We start from the raw sequence: 13,265 nt of genomic DNA, 5'->3' as shown, positions 1-13,265 counted from the left end.
AGGGCCCCGGTGTTAATTTTATTACCACAATATTTTCAATAATTTACTGTCAAATTTAAGATAATAATCAGGAAGCAAAGATAAAGTTCATTATTATCTGAGATACGATTTAGTTAAGTGAAATTAGGTACTTGGTACTATGTTGTTTAAATACAGCGTGTACCATTAATTAAATTTTCAATAGGACAAATCTTATGACTGATAGTTCTTAAAAATATAATGAAACAAAACTTACTTATTCATAACCTTTGGAAAACGCCTACAGTAAACCATACTTGTTTATTTATTTGAAATTTATGTATGGCCTATTTCAAACACGGATCGCACTACTGTTTTGTTGTTGTTCTTGTGTATTGTTATTGTTGTTAATACTATTATCATTATTATTATTTTAATTATTATTTATTTATTATTATAATTATAAGTATTATCTTTATTATTATTATTATTACTATTATTATTATTATTATTATTATTATTATTATTATTATTATTATTATTATTATTATTATTATTATTTGCATACTGGTATTTAACGAAAAATTCGGTTAATGATAACAGTTGAGGAGATACAGATTTTTGTATATTTAAAAACTGGGGAAAGGAAGCGTAACCACCCCCTTTCCCCCAGTTTTTAAATATTAAAAAATCTGTATCTCATTAACAGTTCCCAAGTGTGTTTGTTTTGTTTTGTTTATCTTTTTGTTTGTTTTTTGTTTTGTTTTAATCAAAATTGGCCTATACTTGTTATATCTTAGAAAAATCAGTTGTACAACATTCAAAACATTTTATTCTCCGGAGCCCGAATGTTTTAAACGTCGGATTCAAAATGTTAGTACACAATCAAAAGTACGTAACAGTAAAACTATGAACAAATTTATTTCGATGGATTTAGAGACAGCAGTGCATGTCATAAACAAAATACAGTATACATTATTGTTTGCAGTCGTATTTCAAGGTAGACCTAGGGCCTATTACTATTTATTCTTTATATTTACAATTTCAGGTCTGCAAATTATAAATTATTCTGTTACATTATTATTTATTAAATACTGTATGATTTAATTTTAATTAATTTTAAGAAAGCTCCTGTAGGCCTACACAGCACGCATACGTTCAGTACCATCAATTACTACTCGCAGTTCGCACATACCGTACTTAAAGCGTTACACTTCCATGCTTAGCGCATTGATATATCAAACTGAGGTTATTATTTATATGCATATTTACATTGCAGCCATTTCAAATAATTTATTTTAGTTTCATTTAATTGTTCAATAGATATGTGCTTCTTCATAATAAGACTGACCAATTTTAAAAACATATTGTGAAAGATATAAGAACTATTTTTTCTCAAATCACTTACCCCCTGACCCCGCGTAGTTCTTCGGATCAACCACAACAAAGCAGTGAGTGGTGTGTAGAAACATGTCTACCGTGTGTGCGATATTCTAGGACAGCGAGAGGCAGAGATACTCAGATATTCTAGTTTTACGTGTCTCCAACAAACAATACACCATTTTGGCAGGAATTTATTGGATTTAAATATGTTTTTTTGTATCACTTTGGAAAGTGTGTAATTTTTTGACTGAAAATTTAAATCAAATAGGTGGGTATTGTGTCGGCATTGTTTAGAAAGTGTCCAACCAACCAACCAAGTGCTTAGTCGGAGGACTAAACGAGAGCACGACTGGTCATCTTTGCTCAGATTTACTGTATTATCGTGGGCCTAGCATTCGTTATAGGCTAAAGCACGAAATCATACTTCGTCATTTTAATGTTAACCTAATGATGTTTAAATACATTGCCTGAATTTAAGTTCTGTGATTACATTACCAAACAAGTTGTGATAATCCGGAATCAACGTCGGAGCCAAATGTGAGCAAGCATTGGTTGGTGTTGATTAATTAGGTTAGAAAAACTGTATTGATAGATCGTGCGGTTGTTCAGATGTTCGCCATTCGATGTACAGTATATATAGCATAATTTCCCTTGCTTGCACCCTTTATAATGTGAACAGGTTAAAGAAAACGTGTTTAAGTACTTGTTGAGCTAGGCCTAGTGTATTTTTAGGAATAAGCTCCAATCTTGATTTCCAAGTTCGTGAAAACAGGCGTAGAGATAATGTTTCTATCTCACAGATCCAGTTTGTTATTGGATTTGAGATTTATGGTTGTGAGTGCAAATTATCTTTGGTACAGTACTGTACTTGATTTAGGCCTTATAGCCTCACTCCAGGTGGATTGGCAATTTCTCTTCATTTTAACTGAAATGTTATGATTTGTTAGCTTGTAGTCCTATATTATTTTCTTAATGGCCTAGGGAGAACAACAAATAAAAGACCTTAAAAATTAAATGCAAACTGAAAAAACTTTTTGTTAATCAAATAATAAATTGTCCATCTTTATAATAAGGCGAGACTTTTTTAATTCCTTGTTTCGCATACTTATTTTTTTAAAGATCATCTGAGGAGGGCGGAAAAATTTTGTTTTCATTTTTAGCAAATAGTTTTGTCAAAAACATGAAGATGGAAGAGAAAATAAAAATATAATTTTATTGGTGAATGTAAAATACGAAGAGATTACATAGCTTTGGAGATTACAAGGCAGAGGACGGCATAATAAAAATAAGGAAAAACTTTAATTTTTTTCTGAAATTTCCAATTTTTGGTGGTGGCGGGTGGGCTAATTGGCAAGAAATAACATTTTATTTTTATTCGGAATCATCAGTATTTGCAGTTGGTGGGTTCGCTAAACAAGGTACTATAAAAATTGCCAACCAAAATTAAGTGGTAAACATAATAGTAGGGTATATTTCTTATTTCTTGTAATTAATATTCGATATTTTAGCTTTTTTTATACTTGATTTTAAGTGTTCACTCTAGTATTCTGCTTTAGGAAGCTGATGAGTTTCTTTGGTAATTAAAACAATTCCTTTGATATGTAAATTAGGTATGGTAGGCCCTATTTCACTTGTAGTAGCTTGCAAACAACTGGGCTAAGCCCCAATTGTTAAATTTAATACCATTTGTAGTTTAATTACCATTTCTTTCAATCACAGAACAATTCGAGGCATTAATTACCCATTTAAGGCTGAGTAACTATTTTTATGTTGATTAAACCACCAAGCCAACTTGGCTTGTAACGTACAATTATAATTTGTCAATAATGGAGGCTGATACTAAATGCATTCTAATTTTTCTATCAAACATTTTGTAAAATATCCTATGTTTAATTGGCAATTTAATCTATTATTTTTATTCAGTTTAACTCAAATGATTTTTCAACGTATATCAGCGTGTTTCCAAAATAATAGAAGATAAAATAAAGTACAGTAGTAGGTTTTGATAGTTATAATAAGACTAGGTATTTGTTTTGATAACCTTATGTACATAATTGAAACTACTAGTTGAGAACAATTTTAAATACAACTTCACATGATTTATCAATTGTGAATTTCTTTCTTAGACAAAAACTAAATCTTGAATCTTTAATACACACACTTGACAAAATTGTGTCCGTATCATGACAATCATAGGTTTATAGCCTACTTGGCTTTATCATAGCGTAGGTAGTAGAGAAGGATGACCTCATGGCTATGTTGGTGCAGAAGATATGAGCCTTGCCATCCAAAAACCAGTATCAGTGATCAACAAATGAAAGTTGTTTTTTTAATATACATTTATTTTCCACATTATAAGCTTAAGGCCTGTTTATACTTCAACAATAACTATAACGATAAAAAAGCTAAAAAGTGATTGTTCTATAGAAAACTAAAGAAAGAATCATAAAATTGTAGTAGTAGCAATGATTTTATCGTTTTTCCATCATTATGACGTCATCTGATTTGATTTGTTAAAATATTTTGTTATCGTATACACGATAAATCGTTATCGAATCGTCCTAGTGTAAAAACTTCTTATTTTATTTTCTATATGAACAAATGCTTTTTAGCTTTTTTTTATCGTTGAAGTATAAACAGGCCTTTAAAAAGATGGTCATATCAACTTATTATTGCCAATGTTATGAGTAAAACTACTACAGCTTCTCTGTAACCAAGAGTGCCATATTCTTATTCTAATTACTCATTTTAACAATTAGTGACAGTACGCTGGTTTTGGGATGGCAAGCCTCGTATGGTAATGTTCATTTTATTTGTATTTTAAGGATGTTGTTACAGTAACTTCTAAATTATTGTCATTAAGAATTTGTTTACTGTATTTTGTTTTCATTCAATTTTTTTTGTTGTGATAAAAAGGAAGATGCATTACAAGCGTATTTATTTTTTGATTTCAGATTATTTTCTATAGTGGAAAGTCCAACATTGAATGAAGGTAAGTTTGGTTGGTAATTACTACAGTCAAAGAGTATAAATAGAACAAGAGAGCCAACTATGTTCATTGAGAGCGTGAAAAACGATACGCCATATGCAGCTGGTGGAGGACGCCAACTAACGCTTGTGTGCACTTTTTATTATTACCCAGTACTCCACCGCGCACGGTCAGTTTGTCTGTTTATCTGTTCTTCACAAGATACAGTACTTTTGTTTTCTACTTACTGAGTCCATAGCGGTTGTACTTCTATCGCTCTGCACTGGGTAATAAAATGTGCACACAACCGTAAGTGGGCGTCCTACTCAGGCGTGATGTTTTTACAAACGGGAGTACGCTCTCGTTCTATTTATACTCTTTGCTACAGTACAGTACTACTACAACTACAATCGTACTACAAATAATTGTATTGGTACTCAACAAGATGGCTGCCGTAGATTCAGCCAATCAAAATACGCCTAAGAATCATTTTCAATGGCGCCCTCAATTTAACATGAAAGTTTTGAGTACAACTAAGTTACCTGTATGTTAATCTCGATCGTCGCGGTGTAGCGAACACAGTTTTGATTTTCATTCCTCAATACAAATTACTTTTATTTTTAAATGTGATATTTAACTTGGCCTATTCTTTGCTACAGTAGGTTAGATTAATAATTTATAATGATTAATGAAATATTAATTAGTCAGAGGTCTTATTTATGGTTGTAGTATGTATACTAAGCCTTAAGGTGGCGTTTTCTAAGGCAGCCATCTTGTTGAGTACACTTACGCAACTCTGCATTGCTTCGTCGCCTAGATAGCACTCTATTTAAATACATCGATGAGTATGCCTGTTTCTTATACTCAGTATTCTTGTTATGATTAGTGAGGGCGCACTTTAACTCTAACCAGAAGGATAAATTTCAGTTGTACTGTACCGTAGCTTGTAAAACATACACTTTGTATTTTATTAGATTGATTAATTCTATAATTATGGTAATATAATAATAACAATAATAATTTAATTAAACAAAATAGTATTAATTTAATACTAATGCTATATTGCACACTAATAAAATTAATTTCCAATTATACCATAATGTGCTCACCAACTGCATTCTGTTGAGTGAATTATATTATAATAGTTATTATAATATATGTTTTTTTACAATTATTATTGTGAACAAGTTGTTTTTCATATTAATGCTTTAGTAAGCATTACAGTAATCAACTAAGACTAAACTTATGAGTGGAGTCTGGGAAGACATGTGCCTGTCATGTTCTTGTTCATATCGTATGTTTATACTTAACGATTTGAGGTAATGCTCGGTGGCCCTTGTAACCCGATTCACTTCAAGTGAATGATGAGATATATACCGGTGAACATCAGAAATTTAAAGAACCACTCTTCATATTTACTGGTCAGTTTCATGAAGGGTCAGATCTGGAGGTGACTCTGTGCCAGTAGTATACAATTGTGTTCATCTTTACACTTTAAGGCTAAGTCATCCTTTTTAAGTAAAAGTAATGAAAGGAGAATGACCCATAACTGGCTGCGTCATTTTGCTGAATCGCATATGGGCGTGGTCCATGCTCCACGACTAGTTTCAAAGCCATGATGATCATTTCACAACTATGGGGGCTGAAATTAACCATAGCTTCGGGATAACTGCTGAGTGTGAATTAGATCTGTCTGAATTGAAGTGAAATGTTATGGCTTGACAAAACAGATACTGTACAACACTACATTTAATATTAAAATCATATTTCTGGTTATGAAGCTGTTGATTACTATATAATTTATTTGTGTAGTTAAAAAACATTCTAGTACTTGATCAATGATCTACAAAAAATTGACTCATAAATTACTGATTAATTATTAGTTATTTATTGAGTTGATCAATAAATGTTTTGGCAAAGTTTCTTCGATCGTTACTGAAAGTCCAAAATTACAGTGGAAGATCCGTCTTCAACGATCTTTTAGGTATTGTTGATGTGCTGAATTGGCTCACCACAGCATTTAGTGTGGTTTATCAGGGCCACTGTGTGTAGGTAAAATATATAAAACAGAAAATATGTTTGATATGAACTTTCCTACTGTGCACTGTGTGAGCTGTATTGACGGTTTTGCCATACGTTGTTGTATTCTACAAGTTCCCATCTCCTGCTAAGTTTCAAGCAGTAAAGCCTTAAGGCATTTAATTATAAAAACCACATTAAGAATACTCGTAGAAAAATAGATGTGATTAGTCTCTAGGAACTAGCGTTCATGCTAGAAAAGTTTTTTTTAATGTTTTGAATGAATAATTACAACCATAATTTTTCTCTTTCTTTTAAATCCCACCTCCGAAAGGACTCTGTTATTTCTTACGTACTTTTTTCATAAATAATCTTTAATTAACAGGGGGAGTACTGTATCACACTATCACCAGCTTCACGCTGCAGAAACTTGGGGTCCTAAAAGCTCCTAAAAGGATTTATTGTTTTATTTGCATTTAGTCAATTTTCCAAGTATATTAGAAGATAAAATGTACTTGATATCAATGGATCTGTACTTTGGACAGGCAAGTACAGTAGGACATTCATACTGGCAGGCTCCTACAGTAATCAGTGGGTGACAAATATTAATCTTGAGACCCCAAGCTGGACCTGGTAGAATTATTTACGTATGCACATAGCTGGTACTCCATGTCAGTTACATGCTGATTATTCAGAGGTTGACGATAGGAATTACCTGGTTTTAAAAAAATATGTGAATTTTTATTCAGGACTGCCTGACATGGCAAGGCAGGTATATGCCAGGTAGTGAATACGTGTGGGATTTCATTTACTCTTTAATTAGCACCTCCACCATCTAGTCCCATTCTTCTAGTAAAACTCTGCGTTTACATTTAATAATTAGAGTTAGTGCACCACTGAAACATGATTGTTTCACAGCTCTTCTAATCTACATTAGCAGGCACAAAAGCCAATCCTCTGGCTGGCACCTACTTCACTTTCTAGTGCTTTACTAGATACTCTACAAGATTATAGAAGGTACCTAAGGTTATAGACTAGGCTGGACTCTGTTCATTACTGACTCATGTGCTAAATATTTCATATATGGTAGATAAACAAGGAGTTGATACTAACTGTACACTTATTGCAGAGATCAATCTCTCAACAAAGTAGCACTGCATTCATTAAGTGGCCATCTAAGATTTTTATTCTCAATTAAAAAAAAAATATAGTTGTAGACCAATAAGATTTTCCTGGGTTTATAATTAATTTGTAATGTATCACAAGCCTGTGCATAATTTTTCATTTAGATTTTTCATTAAATACAAAGTGATATTCACAAATATTTACATTTTTAATATCGAATTTGATCAGTGACATTTTATTAGATTTTTTAAAGAAGATTCAAGATTCACGTTGAAAAATAAAAATAAAAGTAACAAAATTTGAAGTCTTTCCTTTGTTCATGGTATACGTTTTGAATATTTTTTCCACTTTAGGATATGATGCAGAGTCCGAACGGGAGGGTTCCGATGGTATCGGACAAGGAGCTAAGCGATCTATTAGACTTCAGTGCGGTAAGTGTATAATGAACAAGAAAACAAAATTTACTTATAGTTTTCTTTATTTGTTCCATTCATTACATTGTAAATAGGAGATAAAAGGTGATAAACTGTGATTTATCATGAAATATCTTTAATGATCTTTTATTACCTACACTGATGATTGCTATAAACATAAATAATAATAACAAATATACTTAATTTTCTTATATTTGATAACCTATACAGAGTTACCAAGAGAATACTACTGTAAAGTGTATGTCCTTTAGGTTCAACAAAATCTTCAAGAGTGACTCAAGAATAATTAATTATTGTTTGTGTTGCCATATTTAGCACTCCCTCCCCCTCCCCCCCCTTTCTCCCCACCCATATTTTATTTTAGTCACCATTAATTCCCAAATATGAAATACCAGTATTGGGATTTTTTCCTCTTGTCAGGCCTGCCAGTTCTTGTTACATTCACATACTTTGTACTATTTTATGTTTGTTTATTGTTTTAATTTTCTGTAATTGGCAGCTTTTGTTTGCTGTAAAATGGATTGGGTCATGTTTGATTTTATTTTTATATTCTGAATCAAGGATGATTTGACTGCACAATTGTCTATTTTCTAAGTTGTGTAAGTTAACATAAGATTTATTAGAAATATGTTCCATTTGATGAACAGGAAAGGTGCTATTACTAAAATTAACAACAGTATGAACAGTAAATCCTTGTGCGGTTACTATTTGTAAATCACCTGAAAGATTGGCTCTGTAAGAACAGTAATCTCTACTCCTACCAATTGATACGGCTCTGTTTTATTGTGTTAACAGTTTAGTGTCTATAAATATAATGAAATAACTATTCAGCAGTGTTTTGTACCAATCCATGTTTAAAAGGACGTCGGTGAAAGGGTTAAACCAACTGAGCCATATAATTTCACTTTTTGAGGTTAGCTTATTGTGGAATAGTAATAAAATCTGATACCATTGGTAGAAACTTATTGCCATTAATGCGAATGATTGTGGTATACAAAAAAAGAACTATTATGGACCACACCGGTTGGGCTCTTTTTTGTTAGATTTCTCATGCGTTTAATTATTTTAATCTCTTAGAATTGGTCATAATAGTTAGAGCAAGTGGTATAAATAACAATTCCTTTTTTGTATTGTAATACCAGAACATACAGCACGCCTATTGTACCTAACTGCTATATACCAAATGTAGGCTTTTTGTTCATAATTATCAGTTTAGTATTACTGTATATCACAAAATATGGGACAGTTAAAAAGTTGTAAATTATTCTCAGTTGAAATATTCTTGTTTAATGCACTTCTGTCATTAAATGCAATTATTCTTAAATTTTGTTTTCTTTATGAAGCAAATCATGTAGGAGAATGGGTCTTTAATTATCTGTATCAGAACTTTTCACCTTATATGACCTATGGATATGACTGAATAATACAGAAAACAACTGTTTAAAAATGTTTGAATTTATTTTAAGATAAATTTCAAGGGTTATTTTGGTATTGCTAGAGCAGTTAATATAGTAATCATCTATTTTTCATGTTAATAATTTGCTAGGAAAAGTTCCTATCTGACCTATATTAGAATATAGATTGTATGGAGGGCCCTGCTTATGTCCATATTATTTAAGGCCCTAATAGGTATGGAGGGCCAAGTTAGTTTTGTGATTGAAGGGCTTTTAATATGGGAGGCCTTAGTTGCCAATGTGTAGGGAAGACCTATTTAATGCCACTTCAGAAATGTATTTACAATCACATTGACAATAACAATATAAAATATGTAAAAGAAAAATAAAGTCTAAAGTCAGGTATAGCTTAAGCAAAGTACATTGCTATAACCCATATGTGTCAGCTACCCATTAATTAATAATTTAATTTTTTTTCCTTTTACATAACATCACATACAAATATACATAATCAGCATTTTTAGAGAGAATAGGCAGTGTCTAAAGAAACGTCTGTCTTTCTTTTGAAAATTATAGTTCAATTTACAATCTGACAGTAAAAAGAAAGTGGGAAGAAAATTTAATTGTATTTGAATTTTTGATATTTTAATTATTTCTATTGTAGTTCTAAAGCAAAACTAAATGAATCATCTAATTATGACATATGGTAATACTGTAGAATAGTAGGTCAATTGCCTACAAGTTTGCAACAATTCTTGTTCAAGTCTTAAGCGCAATTCCACAAACTACTTGACATTTAAAATATGCTCTTAAAAGTGATTTTGTGTCAAATAGTTCACAACTTTCATAATGACAAACTTTATTTGGTCTTTGTCACTGTCATATATTTCAAATTTGTGAAATCGTACTTCTTTTTTTTACTTTAATCATTAACTTTATGAGTTTATAAATTGTATTCATTCCATGCATGTACAAAAATAGATAAAACTATGAACATTATCAACTAAAACGTGAAACATATATTCAATTAGTGAATGAAAAAGAACACTCCGAAATGCATCCCAGAAATTATGGAAACATTAAAAGATTTGCATCAATGGAGTCAGGTTACTTGGATTTCTTAATTTTAATTTAAATTTTTGTTATTAATTATTAATTTTAATGCTTAAGAAAAAAATTGTAGATTTGATCTGATGTTGACATTTTCATACAGAAGTATTTTAGATGGTTTATCTATGTGCATACCTATTATTCTAATCTCTAAAGTCTACGAACGGATATTATTTATATGAAGTAAGCCACAAAAGAAATAGATTTAAATTTAGTTAACATCCTGACTTACGAAGGTCAGAGAGAAAAAAATTATCAGCAGTTATTGTTTCAAGGCTTCCTATAAATATTATGTTTCCCGTTGAATAACTTTCTTCAAGTTATTATACTGTAAGGCTTTCATGTGCTTTAATTTAGGGATTTACATAAGTATGTTTGCACTGAATAATTAAAGAGAATTTTCAAATTTGTTGAGGAAAATTATATAAAAGGAAAAAGACGTTTCAGTTCCCAGAAACTTAAATTTTTGAAATAAATTGTATCCTTTTCTATTTGAATGTTAAAGAGAATATTAAAATCTATTTATTAATAATTTATCTATTTAAATTTGTTAACTGTTTATCTCTAAATGTGTAAATATGATTAAGTGGAATGGATTTACAGCTTGGTGCTACTACTAACTACAATATTAAATTATTACGGTCTTGCTTTAAAATGCAAGGCTTCATAATATACTTTTTTTTTATAAGAACCAGTAAAATTTTGCCCAGGTGTTTTTATTTTTTGGCCGGTTTTAGGCTCAAAATGTTCTTAATTTGTTCTTATTTTACACACTTTTCAAACAGAAAATTAATATTGTACAGAAAAATGGGCCCCGGAAAAATGCCTTGGAAAAATTGCCCCAGAAAAAAGGCCTAGTAAAAATGGCCCTAAATGACAGTACACCTAATTATAGGGGGTATTACATAGTCACACATACATTACTGCACATACAGTACCGTCCATAAAAAATGCAAATTTTTAGACGCAACAGACGCATCCAGTTTTCGTCCTGTTTGCGTCCATGACGCGTCCGTTCAAGGCCTACACCGTCTTAACATTGTTATTTAGACGCACTCGCGTCTACCCGAAATTGTTTATCAATGTCGATCACGTCAAATTAACAATCCCTATTCAAGCCCTGTAGTACACAATGGATGCGTACATATGTGTCGTTGTTGTAACAGGGAAACCTATAATTCCGTCAGTTACTTTTGTTTTTGAGTCATACATCATTTGAAAATGTCATTTTCCTCCGCTGACTGACGATCAATACAATCAAAATGATAGTAGCCTAGCATACAGATGCAGTCGATTTCTGGCTCGGCAGTTGACGATTTATTTAATATTACAGAAGTACTCACATTTTCTCACATTCTCAATTTATAATAAAGTACAGTGTTACTGCAGTATATTATGTTATGATAAATTATACTCCAGGTACAGTTGGGCCCTGGCTAGGCCCTAGTGTAATATATTAGGTATTTTTATGCAGAGACAGTCGGTGCAGTAAGAATCCATGCTGCCGCCGTGGTGTCATGATGAAAACATGTGCTACGACGAGTTCATAGTTCACCAAATCGATTGGATTCATCGAAGTTCTTGAGTTGATGCAAATTTGTGAAAAAAGTAACAAGTCCTATAATAATTGTAATGTTTGGTCATTTCAGCAGTTGAAAATATATGTCGGGTATTATTTGTTATATTGTGTGTATTTAATTATAACAATATATCGGTATTAATACATGTTATATGAATTCAGATTATTATTCTTCCATGAAAAAACTCATGTCTTGATCATTTACGGCAATGTTATGTTAATGTTAAAGTCCCAATGCTTATGATATCTCAATTAGGCCTATTTAAAGTGATTGACAGCACTCTTAGGCCTACTCTATTTTGTTATGTTCCTAAATTTTCGTTGGTGTTAATTAAAGATTTTTAAGAATATCAATCAATGGATTTATAAGGCGCATACCAATACAGCTGTCTCTGGTGAATAATAATAGTCATATAAAATAATCGAAACAATGTGGTGTATTATGACTGTATTCATGATTATGTAATAAAATATAATTTTCGATTGAACTATAATGAGAATTGCGAGATACGCAATACTGATCCACCACTGTGCTTCACTAGTTTTTTTTTCCCATTACTGTATATGGTATACAAGAAGTATTAAAGTGTTGGGCGTCACCAGAACAACGGGCTACAGTAGGGTGTGACTGATGTCAGATTCGGTGCACGACTTGTTGCACTATTGTTGTTATCGATTTTAATTGGGCGCATGTAAAGCAGATCGGTGCATAATGATGTAGAAAACAAAAGAAAAGTAAAGCAACAGTACCAGATTCTTTTATTGTCACGTTGTAACGAAAAAGTAAAATTCGTCTCCTGATACAAAAATGATTAAAAAATCACTAGTATAGACAAAATAATCGACGGACATAAATAATACATATATAAAATTATTGACAAGAGTTAGTGTATCTATTAAAATCAGCACTGTACATGTGAATTGGGTTGTGAATAAATGGTCTTCTCTGTCTGTTAGTACAATAAATCCTAAATTTAATGCATCTCTTCGAAGGGAATGATGTTTTATTTACTATGAACCCAATTTAACCAGCCTTTCTGTGTCCTCTGATAGCATTCACCACACAAGAAATACGCTAGGTCGTCTTTGAAGAATTCAGCCTATGGCTGTAGTTGTTAATAGTCTTCAATTACAGACATCTTATTTTGTCCAACCGAACTATTATATGATGGCTGTGTGCACAGGGTTTTTGAATTTGTCTGGTAATTATAGACTAGAGCAGTGCGAAACAGACCACGTGCTAAAATAATTACTTGCCATACAGTGTAGGTACGTCTACGTTAATTCTGGGTATC

The 13,265-nt window shown here is 31.6% G+C and overlaps 1 protein-coding gene across 4 annotated transcripts in view; it reads left to right on the top strand.

Moving 5' to 3' along the window:
• Positions 1-1,399: 1,399 nt before the first annotated feature.
• The window catches only part of LOC117122657 (transcription factor 12-like), a 115,600-nt gene continuing 103,734 nt past the window's right edge, over positions 1,400-13,265 (top strand). For 3 of the 4 annotated variants that reach the window (XM_033268339.1, XM_033268337.1, XM_033268340.1), the window contains exons 1-3: positions 1,400-1,609; positions 4,296-4,333; positions 7,807-7,884. In XM_033268339.1, coding sequence (XP_033124230.1) covers positions 4,328-4,333; positions 7,807-7,884 — 84 coding nt within the window. In that variant the 5' untranslated portion in view covers positions 1,400-1,609; positions 4,296-4,327. Of the gene's footprint in view, positions 1,610-1,730; positions 1,879-4,295; positions 4,334-7,806; positions 7,885-13,265 lie in introns of those variants that run through there. The other variant, XM_033268338.1, reaches the window with a different exon arrangement.

The sequence above is a fragment of the Anneissia japonica genome, unplaced genomic scaffold (assembly GCF_011630105.1).
Source record: "Anneissia japonica isolate Jap-2015-1 unplaced genomic scaffold, ASM1163010v1 scaffold287945_len1679841_cov205, whole genome shotgun sequence".
Classification (NCBI taxonomy): domain Eukaryota; kingdom Metazoa; phylum Echinodermata; class Crinoidea; order Comatulida; family Comatulidae; genus Anneissia; species Anneissia japonica.
This window is presented reverse-complemented; position numbering and strand designations above follow the sequence as displayed.